At 34.4% G+C, this 22,939-nt stretch overlaps 2 protein-coding genes across 2 annotated transcripts; one reads left to right on the plus strand and one right to left on the minus strand.

The window, feature by feature from the left end:
* Positions 1-936: 936 nt before the first annotated feature.
* On the plus strand, positions 937-22,391 carry LOC136820587 (uncharacterized). The gene is made up of 7 exons (XM_067076779.1): positions 937-1,096; positions 11,186-12,851; positions 13,929-14,009; positions 14,344-14,494; positions 17,112-17,206; positions 21,759-21,850; positions 22,108-22,391. Exons 2-7 carry the CDS (start codon positions 11,205-11,207, stop codon positions 22,289-22,291), a joined length of 2,250 nt encoding a protein of 749 aa, XP_066932880.1. The 5' UTR covers positions 937-1,096; positions 11,186-11,204; the 3' UTR covers positions 22,292-22,391.
* On the minus strand, positions 18,955-20,135 carry LOC136820592 (uncharacterized). The gene is made up of 3 exons (XM_067076784.1): positions 19,818-20,135; positions 19,432-19,567; positions 18,955-19,186 (listed from the first exon to the last, which is right to left on the minus strand). The coding sequence occupies exons 1-3, from the start codon at positions 20,070-20,072 to the stop codon at positions 19,023-19,025; spliced, it is 555 nt and encodes a 184-aa protein (XP_066932885.1). The 5' UTR covers positions 20,073-20,135; the 3' UTR covers positions 18,955-19,022.
* Positions 22,392-22,939: the final 548 nt, after the last annotated feature.

A 22,939-nucleotide genomic window follows, 5' to 3' on the forward strand; every position in this document is an offset into this window, starting at 1 on the left:
CCTCGCATGTCTCTTCTTGGAGGTTTCTGGGAAATTCGTAAATAGTAAACTGCATACTGATACAGTCTGCTAGACATTAATATGGTACTATTTGCTCTTCATCTTTGATTTTTTCTACAGTGATTAGATTGACACATGTACGATAAAATTTCTATTATTTGTCTTCAGAGGTTACCATTTTCTTTGAAAACTTAACCTCTGATACTCAGGGTAGGGTTTCCATTCAACGAGCGGGCAGAGCACTGCGACTAAAATTTCCTTTAATAGCTCTCATCGACGTCAAAAAATGTAAATATTTGTAAGCAAAGTTAGAGCTTATTTCAAATTCCTCGCTTGACCGAAACTAAAAATATTTTTTCGGAAAATTTTTCTAAAAGCTTACTTGTCTCAAAATCTTGAAAAAAGTGCTTTTTGACCTATTTTTCATCCCAATTGTTCATAGAAAAACAGCTATTACTTTTGATGCATCAATTTAAAAAATTTTTCCGAAAAATTTAAAACAGTTCAATTCTTTGCGGACAGTTTGAAAAAATTTCGAAACAAAAAGTTTAATTACCCATTAAAACTTAGCACTTTTTATAAAAGAGGGTGATGCAACATATTATTAACGTCTTTTTAAAGTTCATAACGTCATTTTTGTAATTAAATTCTTAATTAGAATTAGAATTACTTTTATGGGATTTGATCAAAGAGCAATTTGTAAAGGCAGCAATTCTTTGTTAAAAGTGTAAAGGAACCTGAAGTAGCCCTGAAGTGAAACATAACTTTTATGCCAAATACCAAAATCAATGGGTTTCGGCCGCTATTTTGGGCCGGTATTTTTTTCTTGATCTGTTCCCACTATACAACGGGAGGCGTGCGTTAAAATCCGTACAAAACAGCCTACAGACCGCCCGTGTAGCGAGAAAAAAGAGAAAAGTGATATCCAAAAGCTTATTTGGAAGAATTTTTTTAGGAAGCTGCATCTTGATTTGGATTTCAACTTTGCTTGGTTTAGTTTGCCCTTGGTACCTGTCAAAATCAAAGTTATCATTTTTAAGTTCCTGGCAATCCACCATTTACATTGCATATCATTTTTTTAAATCATCATTGAAAGGTTTGTTGCTGTTATGGTTTATACTCTCCTAAATTCTGATACACTAAACTTTTTTAAGTTAATTTCAATTTCAATTTCAATTTCAATTTGTTTATCTTTATGATAGTACGAACGTTAAATATAAATACAAGTCTGGGAATAAAAATATCCTATATGAGGATTTCTAAGTCATTCACAGTTAAGCCTTAAAAACCTAGTACAAGACTAGTACAAAAAACAACAACAAACAGGACCCTGCCGACGCACCGGACTTAACGAACACCGGACACGCGAAAGGCCGGTGTAAAATGAGAATTTTTTTTACCACCGGACAATTTCTACACCGGACTTAAGGAAGTCGGATGTCCGGTGTCGGAGAAGGATATTTTTTCCCACCGGACAATCAAAACACCGGACATGATGACCAGTCCGGTGCGTCCGGTGTTTTCTTAATTTTTTGTTTCATAAATGTCCGGCGTTCAAAATTCCCTATATGCAACACCGGACTTATTGCGTCCGGTGTAGCGAAAGGATACTTTTTGCCACCGGACAAATACACCGGACAGTCCGGTGCGTCGGCAGGGTCCTCAACAAACAGTTACATCAAAATGCCTCAAAAATGTCAATATGAAAATTGCGTAATCAAAGAACGTATGTCTCGCTCATTATAAAAAGGCAGAGACAAACTTTCAATAATTGGATTGTAACATCGAGTTAAGTCTCTTTTGTTAAGTCACCAGGGGGTAAATAAAATAGACCTTGATACATTTATCGTTCGTTTCAACTTGACGATTCGTTTAAAACTCAGCCTCTTAAATATTTAGGGTAGGTAAAATATGTACAAAGAAATTCATACTTTTCCAACCCGGCAAATCTTTAAAAAAGAAGTGAACAATAAAATATAATTACCCTTTCCAAATAAACCTCTTCGGTGGCGAGCGTAGTCTACTCTGACGTAATTGTAAAATTTATGTGATGGGAGTTTGACATAGTAATTAGCCTGGATATCCAAGCTCAAAATTTTAGAAAAAGCAAAATTTACCTCAACATACAAATTTCTAAAATTATAGAGCTTGGTCTCCCTAGAGAATGAAAGTGAAAACCCATGTTTCCTAGCCAACCCAGGGCAGCAAAACAGAAATTAATAAAAAGCAGTCTTACAAGATCTAAAACTATTTAAAACATCCAAAGATTACACCAAAGTCCATAAAAAAGTTTGCATGCATTATCATGACCAACCATGTTTTTTTGGAAAATGAACTTGCCTCTGTTTTCTTCTTTTTCATGTTTTCATGTAACAGAAAGCCCTATCTTCACTAGCAACTGGAGGACTATTCTATTTTTGCTTTAGAATTGCTCAACACCGTGTAGATCGGCCCTTACGGTTTTAGCGAAGTGAGCGCAAGCAAGCCGACTGCATTCTCTTAAAGAGAATGCAAATCGGTCTAGGGAGACCAGGCTGTAAACCAGAACATGAAATATCAAAAACTAGACTGTGAAATAGTTTACAGCCTGGATATCCAGGCTACATAGTAATGTAATGTTGTTTGGGGAATTATGAAGCTCTCTGGAATTTCGATTGCATTTATTCAGGTTGATTTTTTATGACTTCTAATGGTACTTTTTCTAACGAGTTTAATTATCTGTTCTCACACTTATGTCTTCTTTTTCCGCGTCCTTTTCCGTGATTACTTTTATTTATGTTTTTAAAGACAGGTAAGAAGGCATATTGATGTAACTGACAAAATAAAATTAAAAACTATGGGTAAAGTCAGCAAAATACCAAGTATTTACAGTAGTGTGTAATAAAAGAGAAAACACTTTAACCTTTAGACACCGCTGTTTTTAAAAACACCGCGCGCTGCTGCCGCTGTTTTTTTCATGAAAATGGAGGTTTCGCGGAAAATGTCATAAAATCTGAACCGCTAAAGCTTAAGTAAAAAGTAAACCCATTTTGAAAAGCTAAGGATCTATTTTTTCAGATAATACCAAAAAGACTTTTCATCACCCTTTTAAACCTGACTACACAGCCTCAAATCAAAACAGTAAAAATTCCATGTTTACGATTTTTTCACTTTTTTTCTTTTTTTTGACAAATTGAATGAAAAAAGTGGGTACAATGTAAAGATTGGTCCCAGAAAAATTATTTTGTTTTAGTTTATGTTATAAGCCACCATTGTGTGAAATTTCAGGGCTGAAGAAGCTCATTTCATCTCAGAATCTAAGTTTCGGTGAAGCACACTTTTCCACCAAAATCGACACTCTGGCCACAACAGGTAAATTTAGTGGTCCCGTTGCTCTAAAATTGGCCCTGCACTTACCCTAAGCCTGTAAAATTACTACAATAATCATAACAGACTCTCTATCATGTAAATTCAAGCAATAAAACACCAGAATAGTGGAAAAACTGAGGCAAAACAGCCCTGAGTTGTTGGAGCTAGAGATGGAGGCATGTATGTCAGGAAATACCCCCTAAAACCCCTTCAAACCACATAGAAACTGCCAATAAAGGTTCTCTATCTCATATAATGATATTTATATGCTGAAAGCAAGAAAAAACCAGACATAAACATGACTATTCAGTCCAAAAATCCATCAAACACCCTCTGCCCACCACTAAAACGATGTTTTGTTGACATTTGAAAAATACACCGACATTGAGTTCCGATATCTCGAGATGTATAAAAGCAGGACCCGTAAAATTTTGAATGAATGAACCTTCACCCCTATCCTGTCTGCTAAATTTTACAGAATAAAAAAATTCAAACTGGTCTTTATTTTATTAAACTTTGAAAGGACCCCAGTATCAAAACGTACGTGGTACGTCTCTCGGCCTGTATATATGACGTACGTGGTACGTCTCTCGGCTGCTAAAGGTTAACGAAAGAAAATTTTTTGAATATTAAACTTTAATTAAAGGATTACCAAAAATGAAAACATGATGCATGAAAACTATAAGCGATAAATGTAGAGAAAATAAAGAACAAACCCTATTGACAACATATACAATAAATACATTAAAAACTCTAATTTAATCCAATTTCCCAAGCTCTTTTTTCATGAAAGATGAAAAAGCTGAAAAGGAAAGACTTGCAGATTTGTAGTATTTTCCTTGATTCCAAAATTGTGGTGCATAAAACATAAGCGGATGAAAAGATTGATCATAATGGATGGTAGCAACATTATTCTTAGAATTTTTTCTTGATATTAAACTGTCTGATTTAAATCTTTGAAATAGATTAACTAAAGCTGAAGGGATGTTATCATTTAAATACTGATGGACAAGTTTACATGATTCCAATTTAAAGAGTTTATCAGCAGTTAGAGGGTTAAATTTATTGTTATCAATGGATGGACATACATGATCAATATATTTAATGCATTAGAAAGGGTTTCATTAATGATATTTAAACCATTTGTATTAGGAGAGCCCCAGGAAGAAATACAATAGATTAGGCGTGAATTAACAAGGCTGAAGTATAGAGATATAAGGTTCTCTCGTGGAAGGAACCATCCTACCTTTCGTAATATACCTGTATTTTGCTTGATTCTAGTATGTAGCCTTTTCAGATGTTCTTTCCAGTTCAACTTGTGATCAATAACAACACCCAGATATTTTGTTTCGTTAACCTTGTTTAGAGATTGACCTGAAATAGAGACATGAAAGTTAGCTGTTTTGTTTTCACCAAAGATGATATAGTTGGACTTGGAGATATTTAAAGTTAGTTGATTTGCAACAAGCCAGTCAGATACTTTTTTGAGTTCTGTATTTACGAGATTTTGAAGTATTTCAGGATCTGAATGACTCATGAACAGACATGTGTCATCAGCAAACAATGTTTGTGAGAAAGACGAACTTAGTGCTAAATCGTTGACATATATCAAGAACAGGAGGGGGCCTAAAACTGAGCCTTGAGGTACACCATGAGAGATGAACCTGGGTTCAGACTTTACATGATTACAGGAGACACTTTGTTTTCTCTTAGTCAAGTAGCTTTGAAACCAGGATAGTACAGGGCCTCTGATACCTATTCTATCAAGCTTGTCAATGAGAATTTTGTGATTTACAGTATCAAAAGCTTTTGCCAGATCCAAAAAAATTGCACATCCAACTTCTTTTTTAGCTTTGCACCTAGCTATAATGTCAGTGAGATGAATAACTGCAGAAGATGTAGACTTACCTTTTTGGAAACCAAACTGTCCTTTGAATATAATGTGATTTTTGTTGAGAAATTTAGTTATTCTTTCATGAACAATTTTTTCAAAGATCTTGTCAAAAATTGGGAGTTAACAGATATTGGCCTGTAGTTTTTTATATCATTTCTAAGTCCACTTTTGAAGAGAGGAGTTACTTTAGCATGTTTTAAAAGTTCAGGGAAAACACCTGTGGATAGGGAGTTGTTTATCATAATAGCAAGAGGATCAGCTAGTAGATCAGCAATACCTTTGATAATCCGTGTAGGGAAATCATAAATATCCTTGGCTTTATTACTGTTTATGTTGTTAAGGTGTGTTAAGACTTCATACCTATTTGTTCGTTGGAAAAAGAAGCTAGAGTTGTTATACTGCATCCTAGTAAGGTAGTTTTTGTGTTTAAGAGTTGTGTTTTTAGGAATTTTTTTGAGAAGATTTGGAGCAACCTCTGAAAAGTATTTATTAAAAGCTTCACTAATCTGATGAGAGTCAGTAAATGTTTTATCTTGATGAGTCATAGTTCTTGGGTAATGATTGGTCTTATTTCTACCAAGGAAGGTGTTGATATTTTTTCCAAAATTTTTTGATGTCATTCTTTGATTGTGTAAATTTGTTTTTGAGGTAGAAGAATTTTGCTTTACGTATGTCTTTGTTTAACTCTCGCAAGATCTCATGATATTCTTTGAAAATTTGTTGGTCTTTGTCTTTCATAAACTGCCCATATAGTGCATCTTTTATATTTATTTTGTTAAGAATCTTATTGGTCATCCAGGGGTTGTTTTCTTTTCTTCTTTGATTTTTTGTCAATAGTTTAAATGGGGCATGTATGTCAAATAAAAGATTCATGCCTTTATGAAAAAATTCATACATTAGGTTAGTATCTTCCATCTGTAGGAATTTGTTGGTGAAGTCAATATTTGAAAGATCTTCCCTAAAGCGTAAGATATCAAAATCAGAGAAGTCTCTTTTTGATATTTTTTTTAATTTTTGTGTTATTTTATTATCAGAATGAGGTACAAAAAGGAAATTTGGCAAATGATCAGTGATATGAGGAATTAAGTTACCACTGATACATTCATTGGAAATGTCGTTATAAAAAATATTGTCGATAAGAGTGTGAGAGTTACCATTAAATCTAGTTGGTTGGATTATGTATGGAAGAAAATTAAATGAAACCATCTTGTCAAAGAAATTACTTGTAATCTCCCATAATAATAACCTTCTTATCTTCATTTTTTATTCTTTCAAGAACTCTTTTCTCAAACTCATCATTGAAAATTTGTATTTTGTTATCAGGATGTCTATATACTACCCCTACAAGAATCTTACAGTCAAGTTCAATAAAAAGACATTCAAAATCACAATTCTTACCTGTTGATGAGAAAGTTAGATCATTCCTCTCTTTGTAATTCAAGGTTTCTTTGATAAATAAACCAACACCAGCATTCTGACTGTTTCCAGACCTTGCTTCAAAAGGGTGGTAACCACTGATTGTGGGTTTAACAAAGAGCTTGTTATCATTGTCCCATGTCTCAGAAACTCCTATAATGTCAAAATCATACTTCAAGATTGTTAGAAGGGCTTCAAGTTTATCAAAGTTTTTGTTAAGAGATCTAATGTTTTTATGAAGGACAGAGATATTAATCATCTTCAATTCGTTTAGTTAAATACAAGAAATTGTCAACATTGTAATATTCAAAGTTTATCAAGTCATCTTCATCATTGGGCAAACCTGAGGTGATGTTAAGGGCTGGGAGGTGTTTAAATTGTGTGAAGTTATTATCAAATTTAACCTTATGGGTTATTGGCTTTGTTATAGGTTTGAGTTCATTTATGATGTCATTAGATTCTAAACACTGGAAAGGAAAGTTTAAGCAGTCATCACATGACCAAATTTTACGGTTGATTTCATTAATGTTTTTACTGTGACGTAAACATTTTATATGAAAAAGATGGTTACCAAGTTTACAGTGAATGAATTTATCATAACCAATGATTTTAGTGCATTATTGTTGATTTTAACTGTATTGGAGTTAAAGGTTTCAAGTGAAAGGCTATGATTAGTTACATCAGTTAATGGTAGGGTTTTAGAAATACAACTTTGACAGTAATAAGGTAGTGGTGAATTAGCAAGTTGATTATAATGTTTATGTGTGATTTTAATACATTTAATATGAAGCCACGTGTAGCAGATCTCACAAAAAACCCCATTGTCAAAGACGCAGGTCCTACAGACGTGGCAAATTGATGTCTCACGTAAAAAGTCAAGATTAGGGCTGGTCATTCTGAGCTAAAAAATGGGAATAATGTGAAGATAGCATAATGTAAAAAGAAAAAAATATATACTCAAAGTGTAATAAAAACATTAGAAAATCAGGAGGTTGGAACTAACTTTATGATATCACTTTGCGAGAGAATGACTTTCTTTTCGCTTTTAGTGTTCTTATTGTAAGTTTTCCAAGCATACGTGATTCCATTTTGAGTAATAACTCGATCAAATAATTTAGTCTGTTGGAGATTTCTCCAGGCATCTTTAAAAATTGTTCTGTTTGTGTCAGTGAGACTCTCATTAAAAAAGATGCTATTTTCTTCTAGAAAGCCAAGATCTTTTGTTGTTATACGTTTGAGGTCCCAACGAGCCTCATACATTAGATTTCTAAGTCTCCTATTATTGAATTTAACAATAATCGGAGCGGTTGGTTTGGTAGAGGTTCGATGGGTTACCTCAATGTCGTCTTCATAAAGGTCAAATCCAAGTTGGTCTGCAATGTTAAAAACAATGTCATCAGTGTTTTCATTGTCTTTCCTGGGGACCCCAAAAATGTTGAACATTTCCCTTCTACCATATTGCTCAAGCTCGTTTATCTTTGATCTACTTTCTTTATTCTTCTCTTCTAGTTTACGTAGTCTTTCTTTAATTTGATCAATCTCATTATCCTTTTGTTTGTTTTCAGTTGCCATAGATTTTATTTTATTCTGGATGTTTTTAATCTCCTTTGCTTGAGTCTCAAATTTAGAATTAATAAGACTTTGGGATTTTGTGATGTCTTCAACTTCGTCCTTTAAGATCTTCATGCCACTGACTATTTGGTCAAATCTACTTTGATGCAAGTGTTCGAGACTGGCGATCTTACCCATGATACATTTGTTTATTTTGTAGATTGAAAGAATCATGTCAAATGTCACCTCTTTGTCACTTCCATCTTGTCCTCGATCAAGAGATTGTACAGGTGTAGTGAATACGTCAGGTAGACCATCTAAGCCTTCAGTGTTGAGGATCGATTCGAACTTTTTGTTTAAATCCACAACAGCAGGGGACAGAGCCAGTGGTGGTGATTTTAGATGAGTTGGTAAGAATTCTTGGGATGGTGTTGACATAGACATAAGGATAGATGCATTCAGCTGTTGACTATCATTATTGTTGTTGTTGTTGCTTTTCATTTGTTTTTTCTTTTTGGTTGATCTCTTGCTTCCACCCATGATTGTAGTTGATAAGCGTTTATAAGTGTTGTAAAGATGTTGTTTGTTGTTTTGTTAGATTTTGATTTTGTTATTTAAAAGCATTTCAAAGAAATCGGACGCCATTTTGAATTCGCGTGCGTGCGTCCGCCATCTTTGTTGTTGTTGAAGATCAATGAAGATTTTAAAGGAAGAAATTTTGTCGGAAAGAAAATTTGGCGGTTTTTTGGCCAACCATAATCCGCCAAATTAAGTTCCTGCCAAATTTAATTTTTCCCGCCATCTGCCAAATCAAATTCCCGTCAAATTAAAATTTTCTCAAATAAAAGGGGCTATTTTTGAACATTTTCACCTTAATTTTAATCCTTGTCCTTCTAGTCCTCCTTGAATTCACCTTTCCCGTAATTCATAAAACTAATGCGCACATTATTTTGATGCTCTCCACCTTTTGGTCTCTGGAAACAGTAAAACAATGTGAATAATTTCTTGATTATTGTCAAGCTGTAATGATTGTCGAGATGCTCAAAAAGTCAAGGACGTACCTTTGTCGCATAACGACCCACGGCATGGCCCAAACATGTTCGGGCCTGTTCGGACCATGCTCGGGCCACAAAAATGTATTATTGAATCGGCCTGAACATTTTGTTCGGACCATGTTCGGGCCAAAATACCCAACAAACAAGTCTAGCTATCATGTCTTTAAAGGAACATCATAGGAATAGTAGAATTTAATTTTATTTACCTTTCCTGGTTTATCATCATCCATTGTTAAATATTTTCATTAGACAAATTCAAAGTTCCAAATACCAGTTTGATTCACAAAGTTGTATAACAGTACAAAAAACGATCCAGAAAAATTCTGCTTCGAATAGGAAAAGACCACGAGAAAAGGGAACGGGATAAAGAATAAAAAGAAGACCATATTATGTAAGATTCAAATGAGTCTGCTAAATTGCGCGGGTTGCGTGGGGGCGTGGGGGCGTGGGTCAATATTTTTGCGTGGGTTAATATTTTTGGGTGGGTCATTTTTTTTGCGTAGGTCATTATTTTTTTGCGTGGGTCAATTTTTTTTGCGTGGGTAAAAAATTTTGCATGGGTCATATTTTTTGCGTGGGTCATATTTTTTTGCGTGGGTCATTATTTTTCGCGTGGGTCATATTTTTTGCGTGGGTCATTATTTTTTGCGTGGGTCAAAGTTTTTCGAGTTTTTAACTTATTTTCACTAGCCTTAAATTTTTCACCGATCGTCGTGATTATCCTGGATTACCTCAGTGCTCAGTATTATTTGCAACGCAAACAGAGTGGAGGAACGTAAATTGCGCGTAACCCCTTTTTCTAAACTCGGTCTCATTTGCATCGATGCAGGATCTTACTACAGATTATTTTAGAACTTTCCATGTTATTACAGTAAGCCAAATGAAATTGAGAAAAACACTTTTTAAAATCCCAAAAACCTTTTCCTCAATGTAGTAATAATTTTATAATTTTCAAACACCTCTGACAACTTTGCCTTTATAAGAACATCACATTTTTGCTGACTCAACATTTAATGGTTGAAAAAATTGCTGTTTTAGGCAATAATTACCGTTTTTATCTTAAATACCCAACCTTCAATGCTTTTGACTTTGTGGCAAAAAGGCAGGTCTGTTATAGAATTGCAGAATTTCATTTCATTCAGACGCATGTAATCGTTAAGACCTTGCCGTAATCTTAATATACTAGGCAGTACTAGGACATAACATCATTATAATATCTTTTTAACATTCAATTCACATACAAAAGCTTCCAGAGGCTCCTCAATAATGGAAAATTTTTATTCTTAAAAGCAGCCATAAATTTAAAAATTTACCGCTTTCTTAGAAAAATTTGCACAGTTGCTTTGTTTCTTAATGTTATTAATTAATTCTTTGTTTCCAATTAACTTGGTGCTACTCATTAAAAGACGCCGGAATTGGACTATTGTGTAGGGATCGCAGCGTAAAGAACAGGTCTACCAAAACAAACTACTCTACACTCCCAGTCTACTTGTTGATTAAATATTTCTATCGCAAATAAATTATGTTAGACAGTAGAAGTAATTCTAAATAAAAAAGACTTCTAAAACAACTAACTAACTTTGTTGCTGAGAAAAAACAAAATTGATGTTTTAAATTTTTTTTATTTTCTTTTTTAAAATTAGAAATCGGAGAAAATAATAAAATAAAATTTTATGAAATTTGCTAAGTATCGATTTTTTAATTAAGTCTCTCTTAAACAACTCTTCTTTTTAGCACATATGCAGGAAAAATGTACTCTTGGAGTTGTTTTTTGTGGATAGGGAAATCCCATGAGCGTCCAAGCAAATAAAACTGCTATTTGGCTTATAAATTTAAACCAATTTGTAACCAGTTGCATAATCATGAAATACCATTTCCTAATCAATAATGCTCTCAATGTTTTGTTATGATTTCATTTCAGCCACAATCGAATCAATACCATGTCATCAAGAGCATTACGTTCTAAAGCCAAAATCAAAGTCATTCCTACTCGAAGTTATTCTGCATCATTGCGAGGCTCTAAACAAAGAGAGCCTTTCCTATCATTAGATTCGACAAAGAAAACCACACCAAACAAAGAGAAAACAACTCGTGGAACAAGAGGACGTCCACCTAAGAAGCAAGTACGAAGTCCAAAAGCTGAGAAGGATAAATCCAGCAATGAGCAAGATGATACAATCACTGAAGCTGAAAATATTGACTTCCAGGTCATTAAGAAAGAGCCAGACGTCAAAGAGGAACCTGAGAGTAAAGTTGTTGATAATGAATCAAATAATGTACAAGAAGTTACACAGAGAAATCATGAAAACGAGGACTCAAATCAAGATGAAAACCATACTCATGAGGAGACAGTGAGTGAAGAACAAGCTCACGAGGGGACAGTGAGTGAAGAACAAGCTCACGAGGGGACAGTGAATGAAGAAGAACCTTCGAAAAGCTCTCCCAAAGAATTGACTATAGTGCCACCATTAAAAAGGAAGAGAGGGCGACCTAGAAAAACTGAATTCTTGCAAACTGACACTGTTGAGAATATTGCCAAGAAACCTAAGACCGAACGGGATCCAACTCCACCAGTTGTTATAAAAGAAGAACAGAAGCCCATATCTCCTGAACCGCCAAGAAGAAAACCTCGTATGGCCAGTCTGAATGCGTTGGCTAAAGTCAATGCAGTTCTGGACATTTATCGATTTGAAAAGTTGAAAGACATTATAGATGAGCAGTCTTCCTATGTTGATACTGTTGATATTAAAAAAGAAAAAGAAATGAAATCTAATAATAAAAAACAAGAGAAAACTGATAAAATTGATGTGAAGATTGAAAGTAAGACTGTATGTGAAACACGTGAAATGAAAGCTGAGGAGGTGACAGTTATTGAAGATGAGGAGGAGGAGGATGAAGAAGTGTTTGTGTGTCCTTCACCAGATCCTCCAACTCCACCGCCAGAAATGATCACACAGTCCATACAAACTGAAAATATCCATCATTGTAAAAGTGTCCAGACTGAGAGAGTCATATTTGTGGATGACCATTCTACAGTGAAGACTCTATGCACGTGTTACGCTAGCAATAAGAAGAATGAACTTAAACATCAGCATGTCAAAACAAACTTTACTGAATCTGGGTTTCCAATACACATTAGATCCACTGTTTTAGCTCATACACCGTCATATACGGTAGCTTTACCCATAGTGAAAACACACAAATGTCCAAAAACTGAAAACACACACAATCTAACCAACATAGGAGGTATTACTGCAAACGTAACATCAATGTTGGATAGATGTATTTCTAGGACCCTATTTCAACATAATTACTACCCAGAATGCACAAAACTTGCACAAATGTCAGCTCAAAAAGAAGCCATTGAAAAGAAAAAGAGACTTGCGGAATTAGCCCAACAGCGGATCGATCAAAAGAAAAATGCGCAGAGGCTAGTTATACCATCCCTTCACTGTGAACCAATATCAATATCCATACCAACTTCTGACAATTACCAAAAGGACATTACTAATAAGCAAGTCGCAAAGAAAAGTTACAAAAAGAAGACTAAAGAAAAAGCTCAGGTGCAAGAGCCAGTCAAAAAGCAGGTAAGATTTTTAATAGGCTGCGCGCATTCCCTCTCATATATTTTGATATAGGGAATGCTACTCGTGTTTAAAATTCTTGTCTGAGAGTTACCCCAAATTTAGGGTAGCCTGTTTGAATTTTCTTCAAAAGGTTTAGAAATCCAATGGTTGTATTTTAACCTCTAGCCATTCAAATTATATTTCAGATTTAATGAAGTTAAAAAATAAATCACATAAAGATCTTACTAATCAAGCTAATCAAGTTTCTAAAACTGAAAAACAGAACGGGGGTAATTCTCGAACGGAAATTTTATGTACATTGCTATAACATTACATAGCGTCAGCCCCCCTGCTGGTTGGGGGGGGGGGCTACACCCTAAAATTTTCCCGAAAAAGAAGGGGGCTGGAAGTACACCACTTTTTTGGGGGACCTATGTACTTGGGGGGGAGCTAAAGTAACGTGGGGGCTAAAGTAATTCAGCTTAATAGTTGGCTTCAATTACTCAAATTGAAGCTCATGAATCTGAAAAATTTTCGCCTGCGGCGCAATATGTTTATAGATAGTGTCCAAAATATTTTATCTTAAACTTATCATAAACGCAATTTACATTGGGAAAACTTTTTTTACTGGGATCAATTTATTGAAAGTGTCAAAAGACCTGGGGGTTAACAAAAAATTCATAAATCTTTAGGGGGACTTAAAAATCAGGGGTGACCTAATTTTTGCCTGGGACCTAAACCCAGGCTGACGCTATGCAATACATTCCTATACAGTATCAAATCATATTAGAGCTAGATTTTTGAAGTCAAGAGTATTCGTTTTGAGTGTGAACTGAACCTTTTTGATTACCTTTGTTTACTGAAAGATATTCTCCATCGCACTGTTCATATTACATCTTTTTAAAAGTATAAAGCCTTTAAATCAACACGTTGTAGTCTCTTAAAATATTCTTTTTACAAATCACTTATTCTTTAAACAGTTCATTTTTCATCCCTGCCCATACAGGTTTAAAATATTGGTACCATTGGTTGTTTCAAGTGATAGATTAATTTGTAGTGCTCTTTTAACGATAGTAGACGGTCATTCATTTTTTTCAGGAAAGTATTGATACGGATGAAAAAGCAGATGATCACGGTTGGCGGTTTGAAGGAGCACACAGAGAAGAAAATACCAATGTGGTAATGACAAAATATCAAAGTGTTTTATTGAAATTCAGGCTTTTATTGGGCTTTTCCAGAAAATGTTCCTAGTATAGTGTCCGGTGGTAGTGAAGAATCAAAATTTGCCTTGTCCGGGGGGTAAACTTGCTTTGTTTGGGGGTAATATTATACCTCTACCCCCCCCCCCCGCCGCCTATATTCAATATTTTTCTGGAAAAGTCCAATTAAGTATTAAAATCAAGTAAATTGTCTGAGTTTTGTGCTACTAAATCGCCTTTTTTGGTGATTTAAAAGTCTCTTGGAATAAATCAATCAATCGTCTTATTTTGAGATTCCATATCTTTATTTTCAGGGTCGGGAAATTGTGCGAAGGAGATATTTCCCGATGATATGTCGCGATCGTTGTAAAGTGATACGAGTGTACGATGCAGTTGTTCTAAAGTCGGACGATCGAGATTCTGGATATGTTGCCAGGATCAGTTCCTTTTGGGAGGATAATAAAGGTAGATTCTAAAATCACTGCTATTTATACACCCCCCTAGTAACATACACAACTACGCCTTGTGAACATTGAACTGGACAACCTTGAAAGTCATTTTGATTAGGGTCGTTAGATTATCAAAAACTGTGGTTTAGACGATATCGCCATTTTTATATCCTCATTTTTGACGAAAATCGATAGGAAGTTGACTAACTAAAGTCAATGTAATGACTTCTTTTGACACCAATACAATGACTTCTTTCAACCTTTTACAAAGATTTGAAACTTTTAGCAGGTTAGGAAATAGTTTGCCTGTCTAAACCACAGTCGACCTTTACAACATTTCATTTTTAACACTTTAACACTGTAAATACTAGTAATCATTTGGTGTAAATTTCATTAAGAAAAATTAATCGTAATTGCTTTCGGGTAATAGTTTCGGAGAAAACTTCGTTTCTGAAAGATTTGATTAGTCTTCCAAAGATTAGGACACAACCCTCATCTTAGTCAGTTCATAAATTATTTTGATAATTTTTTCGCGAATTCTTTTCACCGGTAACGTACAAGTAAGAAGTACGACAAAAGAAAGGGTAAAATGATGAAGAATGAAGAAATTCAAAGTTAATTGACATCTTTCGAACCATCTCTGCAGAAACTGAAGAGAGAAATGAAATAAACCCTAAGGTACTATTAGGTTCCAAATTAACGGAGGGTTAGAATAAACGGATGGGTTGGAAAATCTTCGAGATTTTAATCAACGGGGAGGGGGGACCTAAGGGAGCGTCTCCAAATGTTGTTTCAATTTTTTCGTTTCAAATTGTTTCATGAAACGATTTAAAACGAAGTTCAAACGAAGCTCAAACGAAATGCATAATTAGTTCTAATTTAGAGATAATTATCTAATATTATCTCTGAGTTTTTTCTATTTCGTTTCATTTCGTTTAGAGAAACTTCTCACTTAAAAATTTGTGAAACGGATAGGATAGGGAGTTCATGTTTAATTTCACATGCACGCTTTTTTAGAAATATATCTTAATGACTGAACTTTATTTTCAACAGAATGTTTTGGTTGAAGATCAATCCAAATTGAAGTCTGCTTTCGTATTTTATGATGTAGACTTTTTCAGAAATATGTTTTTTCTTACTGTTCGGAACGGGGCTATCAGCTAACAGGGATACAATTAGTGCAACAATTTTAACAGGTCTTAAAGGTGTTACCGACTCAATTTGCCAACTCTTTAATTAACTACGGTATTCCCATATGAATTATATTGAAGTAATTTGCAAAGTGTTTCGGGTTGTTATGTCGGAAAGTAACTTCGCAGCCTTATACCATAATTTTTATTTTTTATCAGAACAAGGTTTAAAAGAATTCTTAAATCGAGGGCAAAAGATATTAGAAAACTTGTCAAGCTTGAAAGCAAGAAACTTCAGAAACTGAATCCCTTTAAACATCGAAAAAAATATTACGCATTTTGAGGAAGTAAGAACTATCTATTGTTGTAGTAACAAAATGAGACTATTGCTAAAAATTCTAAAAAGTTTTGGATGACGAAATCCAGAGAAAATATTTATTTCGTTTCACCATTCGTTTCAAAATATTATCTTTTTTCAGTTCAATTATCTTCTTTTCTTAAGTAATTAAAGTTAATCAGACATCATTATCTGAATATATTCGAAACGAAGTCGAAACGAAGTCGAAACGAAAGCTAAACGAAACATAAACGAAGCTTTCGTTTCATTTTCGTTTAAAAATGAAACAATATTTGGAGACGCTCCCTAATTGCCGGGTGGGTTGGAAATTGTACCTCTGAAAACCCAAAAATAAGATCAGGCTATTTAGAGCAAAATAAGAGGCCTTCTCTTTGACAGCTGAAAATATTCTTAAAAATTAATAAACGGGGGGTTCTTATAAGGTCGGGGGGGGGGGGGTGTTGGTTGTTGGAAAATTTTCGACAAGCAGCTTCTTTAACCCTTTGCGTGCCGTTACCTTGTTTTTGTACCCCAATCCATTTGCCGAGGGGTAATTTTTTTTAGTAACCTGATTTGCCGATGTCGTATATACCCGACATGCAAATTTTAACTTGTGTTGCCGCATGTCGGATATATACGACAAGGATATTTTATTCCTATTTGCCAATGTTTGACATTTGTATTTGACATTTGTTTTATATTTTATGATAGACTAAAATAAACCTGAAATAAATCTTTTGAGCACTTAATATATACTGTCACTATTACTATTTGGATTTTTTTATGTCGGATATATACGACATTGGCAAAATAAGAAAACCATTTTCCTAAAAGCTGATTTCTCGGCAATAGAGCTCCCTCTTTTTTAAAGGCCTCGGCAATTAGGTAAAAAAATTTGATGTCGGATATATCCGACATTGGCAAGTAGAGTGAAAATTTGCATGTCGGATATATACGACATCGGCACGGCAAGGGTTTTAACAAGCATGGGGGAACTTCTATTTGGAACCTAAGAGTAATATAATCATTTTTGTTTACTAAATTATTTTGTGATGATGACCATCATCGAAGCGAGAAGTGAACTTGCTACAATGTTCAATTTGAATGACCTTTCAGGTGTAAAGTGCACTAACTACTAAAATATTATTGTTTTTGTTTACATACAGGACCTTACAAAGGAGAAATGATGATGTCTGTACAATGGTATTATAAACCGACACAAACGATTTCAAAGGGGAACGATATCATCTGTGGAGACGAGGTTAGATCAGTTTATACTACACGTCTTTTTATAAGAACATCCAAAATTTTTGAAGCCTTGGGATGTTCTTAACTTTTTGAGTTTCAAGCCTAAAGATGTACTTAATGTTCTTATTTTTGCCATTTTTTTTGAGTATTTTTGTCAATTTTCCTATTAAATTTAGTGTTCTAGCATCCGCAAAGGCTTAGAATTTTCTAACTTTTTCTTAAGACTTTGGCATTTAAGCCCAACGTTTTTATATAGTTTGTTCTTATAAAAAAAACGTGTATTTATTCTTATTCTCCTTGACCAAACTTTTATATTTTAGGATTGATCTTTCCGAAAGGTTTTCAAATTTAAGCCACATTCTAGTGTTATTATCCAACAAGATTTCAAACATTTTTCAGTTATACAGACACTGTTACTTACATAGGTTGCTCAAACCTTATGTTATGGAGAGCAATCACTTACCTCACATAAAAGGGATGAAAGCAAAAGAAGCACTCTCTGCTTTTAGTTTGAAAGTTATGTGTTATGGTCACGCTGTATATCATATTCATGATATTCATGATGTAAAGTTTTCTACGGAAAGACCCCGGCTTTTGCCAGTAGTGGCAAATTAAAACTAGACAAAAATTGTATAAAATTTGCCACTACTGGTAAAAACCTGGGTCTTTCCGTAGAAAACATTACGTCATGAACATCATGAATTCTACATCGTTTTTACACGTAGTCTCAATTTTATATTTACCAATACCACCCGCTCATTGTTTCAATGATCCATCTCAAACATTTTTCAAAAACTTTAATTGTTTTAAAGTTTGATTTGAACAATTGTCCAATTCATGATATGCACCACTGCATTGTCTTCTGACATTACGTCATGGAACCAATAGCTCATTGGTTGGAAGTGACGTAAAATCAGTCAATCGTCAAAACAGATTGCAATGGTGCATATCATGAATACACAAATAAAAGAAATTGCAAATGATACAAATTTTTTTAATAAAACGATTTTTCAAAAAAAACATTGGGGCAGAAATAATATGTACAAAACAAACCTGAATTTGGAACGATTCAAATCTCATTCTCAGCAAATTCATCCTCGTAGTAGTCAAAATAGGGTACTGTAGGAAGCTTCAATCACCACAATTTTGCATTTTAAAATTACGAACGACATGAGAAGAATATGAGACTATGATGTCAAAAATAAGAACAACAAAGCCTAAAACAAAATACTGGTTCTTTCAAAAACAAAAAGTGTAATCAAAATGATCACGAAATGATATAACTTAACTGATTCTTCCTATGTCACTTTTAACCAATTGGCTCTTTTAAAAGTGATATGATTGCCTCTACGAATTCAGACGTTTGCCGTCCCATGTTTTGTCAGATAGTCCCAAGTTAGAGCAGTTGACGGTAAGTTAAGTGGTTTTAATAAACCTGTAAAACCGTTGTAGAAAAGAATCCACATCATTTATCGGATGAAAAAAAGCCATTTTCCAGAAGGTTCGTAACCTTGGTGTAGTTCCCAATCATCACATTCAAACCTGGAGTCTGCTTGGTTAAGGATAACTTGTCCTTTTGCATACTCGAATATCACGTGATTGTAATATAGATGACCGTAATGCGAATGTCCTATCCAAAGGTTCGCACAATCAGCCACTGACATCTTTGAGCTGTCATCCGGTAAGAACCGCACGTTATTGCATATTCCCGTTATAATATAAGAGTTTTGCTCTTTGTTGATAAATCTGAAGATTTTGTCTCCGTATAAGATTGTGTGGAGAGTGCGTCCATGCCATGGTTTGTAACATTTGATTCGTAGTTCAGTGTATCATCCGTGGTTGACGAACAGATTTCGGAGAAGATCATGGTGGAGTAGGACATGGCCACTTTGGATGTTTTGGAGCTGAGATACTGTAGAAGGATTTTGGAGGAGGATTGGATAGATATCTGAGGGGTCCTCAAATGTCATGTTTGCAACGGCCAACCATCCGCCTGAAAGTGAAGAAATGGCAGATCTACTTAATGTCGATTATTCTTTTTGATCTGCTCTGTCAAATTTTTCACTAAAATAAATTTTGCATCAGTTCTAAAACCTGTAAGAAATTACCTAAATGTAAATATCTTGTTGATGATAGCATTACGGACAACCTCACACTTTCCCCACTTTTGTCTGAATAGATATTCATTCTTTTTTACGAATTTTGGTACCATGGCTAAATGATGGATGATGTACTTACCGCCATCTGTGGTTAAATCACAGAACGCCTTTGTAGTTTTTTTGTCACCATCTACGATTGCCAACTCGTAAATATCTGATTCACACTCAGGACAGACTTCTTTCACCTCTTTGCAAGATTGGAATGGTGTGCATTTCTAAAAAGAGAAAGAATCTAAGATAAGTGAACCTTCCCTTTGCGCAAAGGACGTTGCACAAAGGAGAGGAGGCGAACCTACCCTTTGCAAAGGGTATAGGCTCTAATCTAAAGCTGGGTTCAAAGCGCTAAATAAATAACAAGTAAAAGTGTTTGGAAAAAATGTCTATTCAGTGACTTGTTAGTTTACGATTTCAATGAAACCGAAGTTTAGTAATCATTAATAAATTTATCTAAAGTTAGAAGATTACATCATGCTCCTCAAACATAACTCCATCGCTTCCAGCATCATGTTCCCAACTTCTCATGCAGTGGCATTGCTCTTTCTCCGGCACATAAAAACTTTTCTGCATTTTTCTTTGACATTTCAATGTACATTCGATTGGTGATCTTGCCGAAATAATGTTCGATTTGGTTGTCGTGCCAACGTTTCCTTCTGTTTCTTCCTGTGTATACCATCTAGCGTAAACCAAAGCCATTTGTGTCAGAAAAATGCTTGAATACATTTTTGAAACAGTTTGAAGCTATGTTACACTTCACGTCTGCTTATGATCCAGAAATTAAAACTTTTAAAATGTTCAAAATGTTTTTTTTTAGTTCTAATATTTTTTTTGAGGGAGGATACAGTATATAAATTGGAAATTCAATTAGTATAACGTATTAATATATTACCTATTTTGGTCTAAATTAATTATGTATTTGTTTTCAGTCATGAATTTTTAAAACCTTCTATTTAGTTTGACCATATTTATATATTCCCCTGGCAAAGAATTAACTGCAGTATATATAAGAACATAAGGCTTCGATGGCCAAAATATTCAGAACAAGATAAGAACATTTTAAGGCTTTGCGGACTCTAAAACACGCGAGAGAAATGCCCACAAAATCGTGAAAATATGAACATAAAGAACATAGGCTCGTAACTCAAAAAGTTAAAAGAACATCCGAAGTCAGGCACGACGCAACGGGTCGGCAGGTACGGCGGCCGCCGTAATTTTCACAAAAATACCGAAGTTTTCCTCTTCGTCGGTCAAATCGCTATAAAATCGCTTAAATTTCCTCATTTGCCGTACCAGATATAAAAAGCTTCCGTCGTGCCTGCGGAAGGCCTCAAAAATTTTGGATGTACTTAAAAAAAAAGTTAATCATTTCTTCTTATCCATTTCTGAAATCTAATGCTCATGTAATTATGAAATAGTTCTTATAAAAAAGCTGTTTAAATTTATTCCGAGACTATTTAACCATTGTGTCAAAATTGTCAAAACGTTGCTCAGTGATGAAGCAAACAGGAATTTATCATTCAAACCAGCAAAAAGATTAGATACAAAAAAGATCAGATTTGGAAAATTTTTTGTAATATTTGGTCAAAGATTACTCTTAAATCCTTTAAAGAAAAAAATCGTACTTTTTTACTTGTCCTTTAATTTTATTGATACTACTAATCTAGACTAGAATATTTCCTCAAAACTCTCCGGTCACTAAAAAGCTTATCGAAGTAAAGAAGTCAAAATGTACTTGCTCCAAAAACCTTGACTCCATCAGATGATTTCCCCGTAAAATTTACCTAAGGTGATTTTCATCCTGATATGGGATGAATATTATAAACTAACTTTTTAAAGGCAGTGAACAATCATGAATATAAACATAAGACCTGAGCCACATTCGCACTTCATGCAAAAGGGAATAACGTGCTTTTGAATGTTTTAGCTGAGCAAGTAGGTCAGAACTTCACATACGCCGCATTCCTACAAATTCTACATACCGTATTACTTGAAATAAACACCCGGGGCGTTTGTTAATTTTTAATTTTTTTACGAGGGGCGTTTATTAGAGGGGTCGGCTATTCGAAGTAATGCAGTAGGAGATTCGAAACCATATTGGATTTATCCGTTAACTTTGTTTTTCATTCCGATGAATATTGACTTGTCTAGGATGAATATTAAACGAACTCAAAGTGAAAGATGGCACCAAAAGCTTCTGCCAATCATAAACATCAACATCTCGATTTTATGCAAAAGGGAATAAGGTTGTTTTAAAATATTTAGGCTACACAAGCAGGTCATCAACATTCGCCGCATCCCTTTTGAGAAGAGGATGGCACTGGCAGAATAGGCTGACTTGAACCTGAACTACATCATTGATTGAATTTACTTCAAATCAAAATAAATCATTTTTTTCTTTTCTCGTCATAGATGGAAGTCTTTGCATCTCGCCATAAAGACGATAACAGTGTAGCATGCATCATTGATCGATGTTATGTCATCACTCTGCCCCAATATAATAGGTAATGTTCGTTTCTTTCATATCAATAGATTTGGTAGGTAACGCTCTACACTGATCTACATTTTCAATTGTTACAAACAGTTATAATGTTTGACTCTATAAAGTTTCGAGCCCTCGCATTTTTTTTTATTCTGTAACCCGCATCTCGTAACTCTCATAAATTTTCGCTTACTTTTAAATCATCCACCTACCAATCAAAATTAGAATACAAACTCCGCAATTCAAAATTTCAAACAGTTTTTTTTTGTCTCTTTCAAGATACAAAGCACACAAGCAACGATGGGAAGAGAAAAGAAACCGGAAATTGGTCGTAGTTCCGGAAGTAAAAAATCACCGGTCACGCCTTTTGCCAAGCCCGGACTTTGATCCTTCCTTAGTTTATTTTTGTCGTTTTGGTTACGATTATCGGTCTGGAAAATTGATCAAAAGTACGTATTATTGAAACTTCTTTGAGGTATTAAAAATTTAAATTTTAGTTAGTTTTTTAAATTTTAAAGTATAAACGGATCATTTTAAGCAGATGAGATGGAGTTTTTATAAGATACTTTAATAATTGGTTATTTGAAGTGATAAAAATGACGCGTTCTTTAGAAAAAGTAGCAAAATGGTTTTATTATTGGTTAACGACCAACCAAATCAAATAAGAGCTTGTAAAAACTCGTCCCGTTTTAAGAAAGTCTTACCTCCATTTCTTTGGATCCACTGTCAAAACTTGAAATTCTTTAACACGTGCACTGTCAAACCCTTTTCAGAAATCGAAAAATTGTGGCCCTAATTTTTTCTTCAAATACCTCCAAGTTGTGCACCAATCGACACATTTTCTGTTTGTGAATTTTGCACATTTTAATAACCAATTGACCCCCCCCTACAAAGAGCGTAGTCGTAGTCGGCAGCAAATATATTAATATGTTTGGGAAAAAGAAAGCTAATTCTTTAGGAAGAATATAATTTTGCATACAGATTTTACTTTAGATCTTAAGAAAAGCCGTCAGTTTTTTGAAATTCCCTCGTCCTGACATAGAGGGCTGCTCATTCATTCATTAACTCTTTCTATATCGTAAAAATTGATGAAATCGATGTTTTTTTCAGT

Source organism: Clytia hemisphaerica, unplaced genomic scaffold (genome assembly GCF_902728285.1).
Source record: "Clytia hemisphaerica strain Z4C2 unplaced genomic scaffold, Clytia hemisphaerica genome assembly, whole genome shotgun sequence".
Lineage (NCBI taxonomy): Eukaryota > Metazoa > Cnidaria > Hydrozoa > Leptothecata > Clytiidae > Clytia > Clytia hemisphaerica.

What these genes read in the sequence shown, in the direction of transcription:
- LOC136820587 (XM_067076779.1), top strand. Translation starts at nt 11,205, where the DNA reads ATGTCATCAAGAGCATTACGTTCTAAAGCCAAAATCAAAGTCATTCCT. An exon ending in GAGAAGAAAATACCAATGTG is followed by an intron (nt 14,010 to 14,343) that starts GTAATGACAAAA and finishes CTTTATTTTCAG; the next exon opens with GGTCGGGAAATTGTGCGAAG. An exon ending in CTTTTGGGAGGATAATAAAG is followed by an intron (nt 14,495 to 17,111) that starts GTAGATTCTAAA and finishes GTTTACATACAG; the next exon opens with GACCTTACAAAGGAGAAATG.
- LOC136820592 (XM_067076784.1), bottom strand. Translation starts at nt 20,072, where the DNA reads ATGTATTCAAGCATTTTTCTGACACAAATGGCTTTGGTTTACGCTAGA. An exon ending in TTATGTTTGAGGAGCATGAT is followed by an intron (nt 19,568 to 19,817) that starts GTAATCTTCTAA and finishes TTCTCTTTTTAG; the next exon opens with AAATGCACACCATTCCAATC. An exon ending in TGATTTAACCACAGATGGCG is followed by an intron (nt 19,187 to 19,431) that starts GTAAGTACATCA and finishes CTTCACTTTCAG; the next exon opens with GCGGATGGTTGGCCGTTGCA.